Below are 15,085 nucleotides of genomic sequence, written 5' to 3'. Positions count from 1 at the left end.
CAAACAGAAAAGAAAGGACCTCAAGAGAAATAACAGGGTCTAATTTCCTTGTCGTTTTATAGACAAATCCTTCAAGAGAAAATCATATAGCAGTCCTGGTTTCCAACACTTCTAATATTTTTCTAATGTACATTCTGCTCACAGAATTAGATCCCATTCAGCCTCCATCCCCAACACACATACAGAAGGAAGAACTCCCCCACATTCTCACCACAACAGAAACACTTGAGGTATGTTCACTTACAATATGGTTTTATCACCTCAACCTTGAAGGAATGTGGCACTGAAACATTTTCCCTCATTGATCAGTTAGTGCCATCTACATTTTTGGGATTACTTAGATTCCATCTCTGCAGACCAATTATTGGATCGTCTGATACAGTTTAGCTTTTCCCTGTTGCCCTGTGCTCTGTCTCTGTCTACTGCTGCCTCCTCTGATACAGAAAGGAGAGGGACAGTGTGCCAGAGTTGTGAGGTTACAGAGGAAGCAGTGACATGACTAGATAAAGGGAAATCACCTGTTCTAAGATCGTAATTATCCTGAATTAACTGCACATCAAACTAGGAATTCAAACGGCAAAGTAGAAGCTCATTAAAAAAGAAAAAAAAAAAAAAGTCTTAACTTTATTAAAGCAGTTACTGCTAGGTGTGGAAAATACAAAGAAATAAAACCAAAAAAGCAACTCTGAGGCTCCACAAGTCCCAGCTCAGAAGAATTCACATCTGAAACAACTCCATGTCATTAGAAACACTGAATAACACGGTGATCAAAGGCACTGTCAGTGCAATTATATTGTACGGGAGGATAAGAGGGAGGCCCAGACAACTAACTGTGAGTAATTGGGTTACTCCGTAGGCTTGTTTTTAAACACTGCACTCCACCATGTGAATGCTGCAGGTCTCATTTAACTGGGTCACCAAAACTGAGGCAAAAGTCTCCTATCTTAAGGCTAGGAAGTGTGATTTGTATGCATAACTTCAGGCTACGAGGTGTGAACACTGGGAAGCATAAGCAAATCCACACAGGTAAGGACAGGAATGTGGCCCAGCAGATGGAACAGCTCAGAACTGTGCTCCTCAGCTTTTAGGACCTCTCTGTCCTTATGAATATTAGTGTTTTTTTCACGCAATCCACATTTAGAAGCAACATATATTTAAGATAAGTTTAAGAACAGGGTAAGTGACCTGCCCTCCCAAACCGCCCAGACAACGGGCATCTGCCTGGAAAATTGCACCCCTCTCCAGCCCCGGGCTCCTGCCAACCATTTCATGTAGTAATTCAAAGTAAATACCTTTCAGTGGGTAATCCTGCCACAGCCACGTCTTGAAGTTCACTGAGGTCAAGGTTCTTAGGCTCAGTTAATGCAAGCGGTGATAGCTTTCCTTTGGCATCCTGAAGGGAGCTTTCGTGTTCTGAATTCATCTTGCTTGGCTGATTTTCAGCAACAGCGAGACCTGCACGTGCAGAATGCTCACCCTGCTCCATCACAGGGAGGGCTGGAGAGGGATTTTTGTACAGGTCTGCCTCCTGCTCTGCAGTGCCCGTGTTTATAGCTAAGTCTCCCTCAGCAGTGACTAACATCCTTGCAGTACCAGTTTCAGGGATGTCTCCACTTTTTTCCTTACCTGTCCTTTCCGTGCTTAACACTGTGTCACTGTTCTCTTTCACGTCTCCCTTAGTCATGCTGCCAGATTCTAGTTTACAGTCAGTTTGCAAGCAATCATCCTGGCTTACTTCAGTTTTTAAGTAATCTATTAACCCATGCACGGTCACTTTTTTCTCTTGCTGTGCATCTTGAGAATTTCCCGATGTTTCCAAGCGTTTCCTATTTACTGCTTCGTCCTGTATCGTCTGCATGTCATTCTGAGACCTAATGTCATGCAGAAAATTGCTGTGAATGTGTGTCTCCTGATCTTCCTCAGGTGACACATTGAAATTGTCTGGCAATTTTTCATGATTGTAAGATCCTCCTGGGACGAGCGTTGAGGCTGCCATGCTCTTGGCAATGTCTGGATCACCGTACTCACTTTTCTCCTGTTCATTTGGCTTAGGATCCTGGCACTGTGCAGTAGGAAGACTTACATCCTCTTCAGAGGAAACTGGTTCTTCACTACACTCTGTAATTAAGTTATTTCCCTCTGTGGCAGCAGCATCTTCTACGTCCCTCCCCTGTACATCGCCTGCAGAGATAACAGCTCCAGTGCCTTGCTGCTGGCTGTCGGAATACGCAGGGAAGTTCTCAGCTGCTGCCCCATCAAATGAAGCTGGTCCTTGCTTCTTTATCTCTAAGCCTATTAGCGATTCAGGATCAACGCCACCAGCACACACGCCTTCCTCTCTTTCCATCTCACCGCTCTCAGTGGGTTTTCCTGGCTGTTGCAGATTTTCCGGAGCGCGTTCAGCAGATGGAGCGCCATCCAAGCTAGGGACCACTTCTAAACAGCCAGCGGGCTGCCTGCTTTCCTCAGGGTCCTGGAGACTTGCTGGTGGCAGCTCTGCCACTGTGTTTTCTCGTTGCAGAGATTTGCCCTCTGCAGCTTTGCGGGAAGTCTCAGTAGCTAAAGACAGCTCTTGCCCCTCTGCTTCTGAAGTGCCCTCGGGAGCACCTTTGCCCGCCTTGTTTGGTTCTGAAAAGTTCTCAGCACCACAGAGTTCTGCTGTGTCCTTGGCCACTGGACTCTGCTTGAAGCCCACATGGTTTTCAGACAAAAGTTGGGGTAATTCAGCACTCAGTGTGCTGTGGACAGTTTTTTTAAAAATCTGGCTGATGTGTTCCCTGAAGTCTGGGATGCTGGAGCCAATGTCCAGAGAGCTGCAAGTCAGAGCCTCATGCTCCCTTCCAGAGTTCTCTGCAGACTGTTCGGAAACACTGATGTCTGCCCTGGTTATGTTATTATTCTCTTTTGAAAGCTCTTCCATTTTTTCTGAATTCCCAGGTTTCTCTAAGATCTTACCATACTTGTCATCTACACAGATATTGGTTGCAATTTCCTCATTACAGACTTTTTGTGATGATGAAAGGCTCAGCAGCTTCTCTTCTGGAGTAGGGAGTGCTAACAGAGACTCTGCTGAACTGTCACTTTGCTGTTCTTTGAAGTTTAGCTCACTTTTTGTTTTTTTGGATTTAATTGCAGAGATCTCTTTCTTCAGCTTCTCAGAATTGAACTGTGATAAGTTTCCAGTTCTCTGCTCTACATTCAAAGTCTCTGGCAGGGTGAAACTTCTGTCTCCATCACCCTGAAAACTTTGGTCTGGACAGTCTTTTTCACTCACACAAATATTCCTGGCAGAGTTGTTTTCTGAATTTTCTGCTTTACCTGTACTTTCCCTAAGCGAAGAACCTAAGGGTGCTGGCACTGGAGGACATGGGGGACCCTGCAAATTAGAGTTGCCTTCTAAGGTGTTTTGGGATGCTACAACTTCCCGCTCATTATTTAGTGATTCCCCCCCTGCACCCTTGTCCATGTTGTTTCCAGGTTGCTGGCTGGGATGGCTGAGTACAGAGGTCTGGGCAGAGAGGGCTGTAAAATCTGCTTGACAATAACCAGGCTGCTCTGTTGCATTTTGAGTGCAGCTGGATTTATGTGAGTTATCAGTAGGAATTACTTCCCCGTGTGCCTGTAAAGGTGAAGGAGATCCTTGTGCCCCTGGACTTGTATCAGGCTTTATATTGCTTGTTTCTCTGACAGAAGCACTGTCCTCACAACTCATCTCCGTGTTTCCATCTTTCTGGATGATTCCCCCGTCAGCAGTCAGAATATTTTCTGAGTTTTTTGCCATTAATGGCATTTTCCTTTGAGTTTCTGGACGAGATATTTGGGGATCATTTTTCTCAGAATTATCAGAAGTATGTGCTATTTCTGTATCACTTGGCGAAGCCTGTGATATGTTAGTGGCACTTGCTGAATCCTGTGTCCCTGGAAGAGTGTTTATGGCAGCGGCACAGCTTTCACCAGTATCATTCTCTCTCCTGCACATGCTGCCTGGCTGCTCATTCTTTTCAAGTTCTTTACAAAACGTGTCTCTCTGACATGCTGCTTCATGCTGCCTCGCTGAGATCAAAGAATTATCACCCTGCTCGGGCTTGCTTGAGTTTTGCTTACTGCAGCACTTTTCTTCTGCCTCGAGATCGGTTTTGTTTTGCTCGTTGCAATCTTGCAAATTAAGCGTGCTCACACCAGACGTGTTCTGCCCGTGTTTGCTGCCGCTCACATCCTCAGCACTGCTGTCGTCCTTGTCCTGTTCTTTTGGCCTCTCAGAGCCACACTGGGGTGGTGCTGGACCTGGCACAGAAGATTGTTTATCAGGGTTGTTTGAAACATCCAGAGGTATTTCTGGTATGTTGCTGTGATTATCTCGGTCCGGTGGCCGCTCAGGTTGTAGTGCCCTTCCTTCATGCTCCTGACCATCTGCTCTTCTGACAGCTGTCAGGCTGCTTTGGTGCTCCTGTTGTTCAAGTCCTGTATTTGAACTCCAGCCACTGTCACCAGCAACAGACAGCGACTGCTCTGCTTGCTCTGCTTGGGGAGGAGTTGTTGGAACACCTGCATTTTCCTGCACCTCTTGGCCGCTGCACTCCAGGAGCTCCGAAGAGCTGCACGTGTCCCTCTCAGAGGGGCAGTTGTTTGTAGGGACGTGGCTGTCACCCCCTTGCTCCATGTGAACTTGGTAATCAGTAAGTCTTGAAGTGCTGGCTGCAGTTTTGGGGGGTTCTGGGTGAGCTATCTGTGTATTTCTGTGACTTTCTGCAGCCACTTGCTCCAGCTGAGCTTGCACATCTGATTTGCATTCACTTTTCCGAGCCAAAGCTTCATCCTCCTCAGAACTTTTCACTGCAGTGTGGTGCTTCTCTGGTTGAATACCCTCATTTTGATTTCCATCCCCAGCACTGCTGTGTGCAGCTGCAGGTTCCTGCTCTGGATCTCTGCGAGATGCTTCAGTGATGTGACCGTCCTGTTCTTTGGTTTCCAGGGCCTGTGAGACCTCCTTGGTTTGTCCCACAGTCTCTGCCAACTCATTTAAGCCCTGGAGACTGAGTTTTAATTTGGGCATTCTTGCACTTTCTCCTGAGTTGCTGGAGGTCTCAGGCTTTTCTTGACTCTCAGCTTTGTGTTCAGATTCCAACACAGTTTCTCTAGCAAAAGCCTTTTCCCAGGACTCATCTTGCTTACTCTGCTTAATATTATTGTTCCCAGGGTGGAGGGGCAGTGAACTGTGTGCACCATCTAAACAAACCTTTTCAGTCCTGTTACAGCCTGACTGGTCCCAAGTTCTGCCTTCTGCCTCAGTGTTAAAGCAATCAAAACTCTGTGGGCATTGCTCCCTTGCTAACTGCGGTGAAGCCATGAGCTTTTTCTCCAGGCCATCTGGGGCAGCTGTTTTCTCTTTGCTCATTTGTTGTTCAGGTTCACAACCAGGAGACTGGGAATTGCCTTTGGGTGATTTAAAGTTACTGCCTAAATTCAGAGGCTTTCCCCCACCTGCTTCCCCCAAGTCACCTGTTGAAGTGTTTTCACAAAGACTGAAATTTTCAGGATCATGTTTCAAGTGAGTATTTTCCATGTCCTGGTGGTAGCTACTAACAGAGCTCAATAGTTTTCTTCCTGCCTCACTTGAGCCCTCAGGTAATTCACTGGTTTCTGACACTTGTGCATCCTCTGTTCTGATTCCATTTATTCTTCCTGTTACATCCGCCCCCATTTCTTTTTGATGCAGTTCTGTGGATCTGCTCAAAGAAGTACTTAATGCATATTCTTCCAGTACTAATCTTTTATCTACCACTGAATTTTCCTTGGTGGGACTGATAATGCTTTCTGTTTCAGAAAGTGTGGTGCTTTCTCTAGACACATCATCAGCTTTTATAATTTTATTGCTATTGACTTCTTTTGGGCTTTCAGTTGTGACAGCTGATTTTTCTTCTTCCTCCTCTCTCTCAAATAATAAAGGCACACTGAAATGCTCGGCACTAACAAGCTCATCCGCCTTTTGAAGCTCTCTTTGAAAAAGGGGTTTGTTTTTTTCAGAGGCTGTTTTCACTGCTTCACTCCTCGGTGGATCTTCAGAGCCATTTCCAGGCACATATTCCCTCGAAGGCTCTTCAGGCTTTGGTAGCAGGAAGAGATTTGGAGAGCTAGAAGGCAACTCTGACATTAAAGTACAGGGTTCTGATTGCTTCCTTCTGCTTCCAGATAGAGCTGGATTTGCCTCATTCCCTTTAGCTGTTGTTTCAGCATCCATCTGTAGATTACAGATCTCAGTGAAGCCCTGAGCATTCACAATTGCTCCAAATTTTTCACTGTCTGAGCCTCCTGTTGCTGGATAATTTGGGATTAAGGTTTCCTTTTTCATTAGCAGACCCTCTCCACCATCTGTGTTCTGTCTACCTTGCTGCATTACTGCCTGCAGCTGACCTACTTCCAAAACTCCTCGCTCCTGCTCGGCCTCCTGAGCAGTAAAATAATCTCCTGCTGCTTTACCCTGTGGAAACATGCTGACATGTGGCTCCCTCATGCCACCCAGCTGCTCATCCTGCCTGAGCGATCCTAATTCACTCAAACTCATTTGTGTGGCTCCTTGCATTTCTGTGAGTGCTGCTGCAGGGCTGGGCTCCAGGCATGGGATTCTGGGCTCATTCTCACTGGTTCTGGTAGAGGAGGCAGCAATATTGTCCACAGATTGGGCATGTGCCGATCCCTCCTCTTTGTCATTCACTGGACCTGGTGATGGCTGTGCTCTGTTGCAGTCTGAAGGGTGTAATTTGTCACTGCTGCCTGTGATGGGTTCTCTGGCACAGTCTGCAAGAGGCACTGAGACAGGCAGGCTTCTCTCCCCTGCTTCAGCAGAGTGCTTTAAGGAATCAGAGTCTGTTTGTCCTACTTGCTCTTGCAAGGCAGTGCTCTGTCCTGTTCCCTCTGAAGACACTGTGCTGGAATTTGGGTTGGATAGCTCTTCAGCACTGTGGCTACTGATGCCTTCATTATCGATGCTGCCAACAATGGAAACGTTTATTTGTTTCATGTCAATAAAGAAGCAAAGAATAAGAAGCAAAGAATAAAACCATTTTGTGCCACTGATGTTTCAAAGCCATGCAGTGCATGCACTGAGAAGCTGATAATCTGCTTTCAGGAGTTAAACCATCAGACTCAGTGATTTAAATGCTCATTACTCTGCGAAGTTCCCAGTCTTACCTGAGAGCCACTGTGCTCATGGCATGCATTTTAACCATTCCAAAACCTTAGGTGAGTGTGAGGAGAGGGGACACACATCTGACAGACTAAAGGAGCAACAGAGGAAAAAAATAATACTGGGAAAACCCGCAGTACCTCAAAGAAAGGCATTTTGTTTCTGCTTCTAAGAGACTACTTTGCCAAAGCTACGCAGTAAGTGCTGTTATCTGGCTGTACTCGAGTGTGTAGCAGAAGATTAAGGAGGGCCCATCTGCTGAATGTTTTCTCCAACTAATCAGCACAGCTGATTCTCACCAAAAGGTCAAAGGGCTCACCCTGCCGAACGTGGGATGCTGCTGTGCCACGATCCACACCCGATGAGGTCATTTAATTGCAGTGTTTGATTTCAGTGCATCTAAGCTACAGCCCTTGGTGTGATCTCTTTCTCCACGCATTAAAGATAAGATAGGAAAAAATGGACTCAGAGATGACTAACTGCGAGAAGGAAAAGTTATTTTAAGTATTTTTCACTGTGTGGACCTCAGTTTTCCACACTGAGATTTGTAGGCGGTGAAATGGGTTACCCTTGTTCTCTCACTTTCCATGCCTGGGCATGGAGAGAAACATCTATTTGAAACTGAATGTAGGATTGTACAGAGGAGCAAGGGGCAGTGTTTACTTGACATGAAATAATGAATCCCAAGCAAAGCAGGACACAGATAACACACTGCCTGCCAAGTGCTCGGTGGCCAGTGCAGAGCTGCACAGGGGGAGGTGGCTCAGAGTCCATTGCTGCAGCTTTGCCTCAGCTTAGCTGTGACAGGTTACATTTCAGAAATTCCAATTCCCCTTTAGACTGGAGCTAGAAAAGATGCTTAAAACGCCTTCTGCAAGGCCAAGCATAGATTGGATTTCAAGTAATCTCCAGAAATCTGAGAAGCCTCTCTCTGCTTCTCTGTCCAAGTTTTACACACGAAATACTTGATGGAGAAGTGAGTCAGTGACCAGCTCTGGGCTCCCTACAGATTAGGTTTCTGTTATGCAAACACAGCCTCTTGGGCTGTGCTACCATGCACAAAATGCACTTCCAGGTGGGGCCAAACCCACTCCTTGTACTGAGAACTGCCCAACAAAATATTTCTTTAGGGAAAGCTGCACCTAAAGCTGAATATGAATCTGTCTTAGGTCCTAAAAACATTCCTCAGAGTCATTGCAGTGGAAAATAAACTAGTCTTTAAAGAGCCATTGGAATTTGCCTGTATTAAGGCTAAGCCTCAAATCTAAGGTAAAATATCTGTAACTTACAATTCATATGTAGTTTAAACAAGTTTCAGCAATGCTTGGCATGGGTTCGAACATTTAATGCATAACACTAGTAACTTTTATTTAAACTTTCAGAAAATGGTTTTGCCCAGAGGAATTTTTCTTTCCCTAGCACACTGGAAACATCCATATAAAACTTACTGACACTGGGAATACCAGAGATGGCAATACAGTACTTGGTATCTGCTGGATCACTGACAACATGGGGCATGACAGGACATGAGCAAACAGCAGGGACACGCCAAGAGGCTTTCCCTAAGCAAGGAATACACTTTATTATTGACATTAATTTTGCACACAGGGAAGCTTAATTAGAAGAGGAGGGACAGAAACAGCAACACGGAACTGGGGAGGGGGTGGAGAAGTGGGAGTCAATTATTCTGGCTTTTTGCTGTGTTGCAGGTCTATCTTCTTACTGACTAAATTGCTCATTAGCAGTTTTGTGCCCAGGGTTCTTCACCCTGGAAGCGAGCTCCTGTCAGAGATACTGTGATCAGGAGGAGAACAAGACTGAGTGGAGGTTGAGGTAGGGGAAGCCCCTCTAACCTCTGTGAAACTGAACGCTGGAAGAAGTAGAAAACACCATCTACAGTTATAATTGCTCCTTATCATTTATCTTAAATCTCTGATTGTTTACTTATCATTAATCCCATCTGCCAACAGAGCTGGAAAATGCACAGTAATAAACCTGGGATGGACATGTTGGTAAGGTTCACTATATAGAACATTCATGATCATATATTTGCATTTTTCAGATTTCATCTGACTGAATTTTCTCTAAGACTTTAACACACATCTTCTTTGTTAGATTTCTGTTTGCAGCTATTAAATATGAAACAGTTCCAAACATGTCTGAAGTTAATATTCTTGACTACAATTTCTAAACCCATGAACTATCTACTGCCATGCTGGTAGCAACTTTGTCAAGAGCCATAGAAATGTGACTTAGCAGGTTTGAGGGACATGACAATCCTATGAACTAAGTTCAGCATTCTAGATCAATCAAAACAATTTTTCTGGTATTCAATAATGCTGAAAAGTTGTTCATTTTACTCAGGAGCAGATGAAGGAATTGGGACAAGTTTGCAATTAATGTATGCTGAACAGGATTAAAATGGCAGTGCTGGCACAGGCTGTGACAGCGAGTTAAACTATCACTGCCAGAGTGGAGAAGCACAGATTCATTATCTGTGCTGCTGCAGCTCACTCCAATGTTTTATTCAGGACATAACAGAACTGAAAGGTTTGAGTTTTCAGTCAGTAGGATAGGCCCACACTGACCTGTTTGGATATCTCTGTTCATGTTTCTCCCCCTGATGGAACTAACAAGGAGAAGTATGCAGGGAACATATCCTACATCTTCCTTTTCATTATTTGTGATCTTGCTTTTCTGTCTGAGAGGCGTGCTGGGGTTAGACAAACATCTGTTGGGAATGCCTTAAGCACAGTTGATCCTGCTTTAGGGCCGAAGGATGGACTGGATGACCTCTTAAGGTCACACCTAGTCCCATTATCTTCCACTCTTTTTAAAGGGAATAACACTACTGGGAAATTACACCACATGCTGAGGATAATTCCCCTGAGTAAAACCCAATCTACATTAAATCAATAATTACTTGCAGGGAACATGTATTTTTAGACAACCCATTTAATACAATCAACATAAAGCTATGACCCTAAAAGTTGGTATTTTTAAACACAGGAAAATAAAGTATGTTGGCTTTTGTGAGTAATCTGACCTATCTCAATATTATTAAGAAGAAAATTCATTAATATTTAAAACAAAACATGCAAACGACAAAGCATGGAAGAGTATTCAAGTTCCTCATAGGTCATGTAGAGTTTAGGGCAGAAAAAGTCATTTTGCTATGAGTAATTGCTGCATGTGACTGATGATGTTAAAAAAAGGAAAATGCAGTCATGCAAAGACATAGGTGCATCTGTAGCTTGAAATATGTGTGTCCCACTGCACTCAAGAGTTACCAAAGGGAACTTTCCCCTCATCTTAGAGGTTAAGCACACAGTTAAGATTTGCAATTTCAAGACCCTAACATACTGACCATATGAATACTGTGCTTCCAGTTACAACATCAAATGAGTTAAATCTTCACATGCCTAAAATGTTTGGTTTGCATAAATAATTCTTGACAATTTGCTTGTTTGGAAGTGCATTGTCAATTTAGCAATTATTTTTTAATACCTGCAGTTAACCTCTTCCACCATCAGAAGATACTGGGGCAAGTCTGAATTTTTCTGGAAAGATTTAGGAGTCCTGCCCAGTTACTAAGATGTTTTGTAGGAGAGAACTGCCTGGTTTGTGTTTAGGGTGTGAAGCTAAAAAGGATGTTAAGAAATCGATGACTTTTGGTGCACATCCCATAAATTCTTCCAGATTAAGAGCCATACCCAATCTACCAGCCATTTCTACACTTGAAATCACAACTCCCATTCTTTTGTCCCCCTGTTTTGTCATCCACCGCAAGGACAAAGGGCCAGGAGATAAAACCAGCAGCAGCCAGACAAAATCTCTGGCATTTAGCATTTACTATCTGAGTGGGAGTGTGTGTGGAGCGGGGTTACTGATGCCCAGATATGATAAGTGTACTTGATAAACAACAAGAAGCGAAGATACCACAACAGAAAATTGTAGGTAATTTAGAATTTCCATTTCTAATTCCTCTTCTCCCCTTTTAAAACATGCAGTAGTTGTTGAAAGGGCGGGCAGCCCTCCCAACCCAGTCACACTTGTGAGGGAAAAACATCAAGTGCCAAAGCCTCTGGATCCCAGAGGTCACATACGGTTGCCATCCACACTGATGTAACTCTGAGCCTGAGTGATTATATTCCCAGGAGCAGGAGCCTGAAATGTGAGGATGAATTTAGAAGGCACTGAGGGAAACAAATGCACAGCCAGCTCTGCAACCACAGCACATGTATAGCTGCCTCTCAAGTGTTTCTGTTCTCCGTCCACTGACACATGAGAGATCAGTGCCTACATTTTGAGTTTATGCATTTGGACACAGCGTGCTGGAGGACTTGAGTTAAGGAATCTCGCATTTTAATCCGTCCCTAACAGGTACTGAAAGTTAACGAGGAACATGGAATTCATTTCCATATTCCCTTTCAGAAACAAAACAAAAGAAAACAAGTGACAGTTTTATAGACAGAACAATTCACTGTTTGAACTTTTCAGTGTAAACAAACACATGAGAAATCCATCATCGCTAAAGGGCTGCTAACAGCAGCCAGGCTCCCCCACCCTCCCTGTGCATCTAAGCTTTCAGGAAAAAGTGAAGCAGGAATAATGATCTGTACGATCCTCTGGGGAGCCGTCCTCCCCTTCTCCCCCACCCCCGGTCACTTTTCACCTCCTTGTTCCACACACAGAATAAAACGCAGGCCCTGCAGTATTTTAAGTATGACCAAACGAAATTATTCTAACATTAAAGAGGTCAGCTGCACTACTGCTGCAGCAAGCAAGCCGGGCCAGATCTCCAGGTCCAGTTCCAGGAGCGGCTCCCGGTCTCCGTCTGAGCTATCCGGAGCATCAGCAGGAAGCGTGGCACTGCCAGGCTGTCCCACAGGATGCGTGGCAGCTTTGTCACCCCACAGTGGCTCTGCGGGTCCCACAGGATCTGAGCGCTGCACTCCGGGTGGGAGAGCAGCCAAGGTCATCCACAAAGAGCGCTTATTTCCCTGAACTCTTTCTGGGTGTGCATCTTTCAATTTGATGCGTCCGCTTCCTAAACCGGCTGGGAAAAGCGCCTCTGGGGCAGAGCTGTCGAGCTGAGGATTCCCCAGGAGAAAGGCATGGCTACACCTCACATGGCCACCACTGCAAAGCCCGAGGCTTCCTAACTGTCCTGGCTCTTCAGCATTTTTATTCCACGTGGAAAGTTCACCGATAAATTACTGATGATCTTACTTTCTGCACACAGGACTGGCGAGTAACAGGTAAGAAAAAACTGGGCTGAAACAGACTATTCTAGAGCTAGAGCCACAGACATTTTGAGTTCCAAAAGACAAGAATTTAAAAGCGACTGAAACGACTTGTGAGAATTTGTGGAGGATAGAAGAAAGCCACCCAGAGGAAAAGCAAACGTGGTAATTTTCCACCCAGAGATCCTCCATCCGAGGGTGGCAGGTCACACGCTCTTAAGACTCTCAGAGTTCACTTCGGGGTGGAAAAGATGTGTTCAAAGCAGCACAGGGGAGCGAGTTAAAAATAAACAGCTGGAATGTGGAACTTCAAAGATTTTCCGTTTATTGTCTTTGTTTCTATTTTGGCAGGATGTAACTTAAAAGACACCCAAAACAGGCATGTGCCAGCAGTTTCAGGAGTAAGGCTAAATAACAAGTAATTGCCTGAGCTCCCGCCCATCTAATAAGTTTCCTGAAACAAGAATCCTATGAATCCTTTCAAGCTGACTCATCCATGTAACATTCATCTCCCACGAGTCAGAATTTTGCATGCTGCAGTGCAAAGCTGTTTTAGCCAGCTTGAACATAAACCTAAATGTTCTAGGCGCTCCCATTTTGAAAAGGAACCCCTACAGAATTGCTCTTATGCCGTTTTTGAACACCACTTGTTTTTTTTAAAAATGCGAATTAGTTACAGGCCAGGATAGAGTTACTATGCTAATGTTAAAAAAAATTAAAGCAAGACAGCACTTGCTGCAGGCAAGCCACAAATATTCTTGCCCAAGATAAGAGTCTTCACTGTACCAGGTGGATGCTGGTACAAATGTTGTCTGTTATTGTGAAGTTCCAACAACAACTCCAATTTGCAGGAAGGTTAGTCACGATAGGTCTACTGTAAATATCAGCACTTAGCAGTACTCATCATTTCCTCCCTTTCTCCCCCTTCCCATAACCTGCATACTGATTAGAATAGCAGAAAATTAGTGTTCTGCTGTCACAAATCAGAATGCATCGTTGTTTTTAAGTAGCTTACTAGTTTATAAAAAAAAATGTGTTTTCTTCAGTAGGACAGCATGGTCACACACAAACAATACAGTGGTTATGCACAATACGATCAGGAAAAACTACAAACTAAAGGATACATGTGGTATTTGTTAACTGAAATAACAAACAAATAAAATACGTATTAAAAACCTCATCCTGTCCAATTTTACATCATTACTCCAAAAATTGATTTTTTTTCTAGCTACTGGGAATGGTGTCTATGGATTCCCTCATTAGAGGCACTCAAAGACAGGAGAAATTAATCCAAGAAAAAGCTGTTTCATGTATAGACCTGGTGCTCAACAGTAGAGTGATGCTGGGTTACACAAGCCATGCATGTCTAGGAGAGAAGTACAACCTTTTATCTCTTTAAACTTCATGCCTAAATACCTTTATCACTGTAAACTGACTTAGCAGTCTTAGTCTTGCTCAGACTCTATTATTTTCAGCAGATAATTGAGATGTGCTAGTGACAGTCAGAAGAGGTAGAATTAATAGCAAATGTCCTACTGTGTGAGTACTGAAATGTAAGAGCTCCACAGCACAGCCAAACTGTCCCTTCCAGAAAACAAGCTGCTCTTTTTTAGTAAATCCTTTTTAGATGTCGTGTGTCTGAACTTCCCTGAAATGTCCCCAGTGTGGTCAATGATGATCTTATTTAATACCTAAATGGACTTCAACTGCCACAGACTGTTGCCTAATGTCAATAATTTTAAAATAGACTAGATTGGAATAGAATAGAATAGAATAGAGTAGAGTAGAATAGGATAGGATAGGATAGGATAGGATAGGATAGGATAGGATAGGATATTGGAAGGAACCCACTATGATCCAGCTGCCTGAGCGCTTCAGGGCTGACCAAAAGTTAAAGACTCTTCAATGTTGCTCTGTCTCAGATGAGAATTTATTAGTACAAGCAAAAAGCATAGAAGGTTTGGGTCAAGGGTTACTACAACAGCTGGAGCCTGGTTTCGGGTTATGCAGTAAGGCAAGAAAGTCAGTTTGGTGAAGAGTGAGTAGTCTGGTGGTGTCAAGTTATTTTGAGGACTGCATCATCATCATCATCATCATCATCATCATCATCCATCAGGATGACAGATCTTGAAAAATCAGTTACACATGAATAGAACCAACAACAGCATCAGGGCTATTCACAGGAAGAAGCTTCTTGTCTCACCTTGTAGGTCCTGGACTCGATGGGGATAAGCTGTCAGCCAGTGGCACAGCAGCAGCAAGAGGATCTGAGATGTTCTGACCTCCAGACTTTTCTGGGCTGTTTTTCTGGGGGCTCCTTTTTAAATTGTGGCCATTACCAGGAGGCTGGCCTAATTCTGGATCTTGTGGAGTGTTCTAGAACAAAAAAAAAAAAAAAAAAAAAGAACAATTTAAATCGTGCTTCTATTTTGGAGAACACATAAGCTTAAGGGGTTTTGTTCTGCCTACTGCCAGACAACCTCTGCGGTGGCTTTCACTACTTTGATGGAACTTGTAGGTTCTAAAGCCAAGCCATTTACTTTCCTAACAGCAGAAAAGCAGAAGGAAGTGGTTGAGCCAAAAATAAGTGCTAGGAAGAGAAGAGGGAGAGAAGAATGCAGCAATTGTTCTAAAGCAGCCAGGGCCTTTACTGACC

The 15,085-nt window shown here is 44.1% G+C and overlaps 1 protein-coding gene across 4 annotated transcripts in view; it reads right to left on the bottom strand.

Annotated features, from left to right (window-relative positions):
- The window catches only part of TACC2 (transforming acidic coiled-coil containing protein 2), a 128,943-nt gene that overhangs the window by 89,008 nt on the left and 24,850 nt on the right, over positions 1 to 15,085 (bottom strand). For 3 of the 4 annotated variants that reach the window (XM_082286255.1, XM_082286256.1, XM_082286257.1), the window contains 2 exons: positions 14,633 to 14,805; positions 1,293 to 6,986 (listed from right to left, as the gene is read on the bottom strand). In XM_082286255.1, coding sequence (XP_082142381.1) covers positions 1,293 to 6,986; positions 14,633 to 14,805 — 5,867 coding nt within the window. The remainder of the gene's footprint in view (positions 1 to 1,292; positions 6,987 to 14,632; positions 14,806 to 15,085) is intronic. The other variant, XM_082286258.1, reaches the window with a different exon arrangement.

The sequence above is a fragment of the Coloeus monedula genome (assembly GCF_965178545.1).
Source record: "Coloeus monedula genome assembly, chromosome: 8".
Taxonomy (NCBI): Eukaryota; Metazoa; Chordata; class Aves; order Passeriformes; family Corvidae; genus Coloeus; species Coloeus monedula.
The sequence above is the reverse complement of the archived record's forward strand: the minus strand, read 5'-3'. Positions and strand labels throughout refer to the sequence as shown.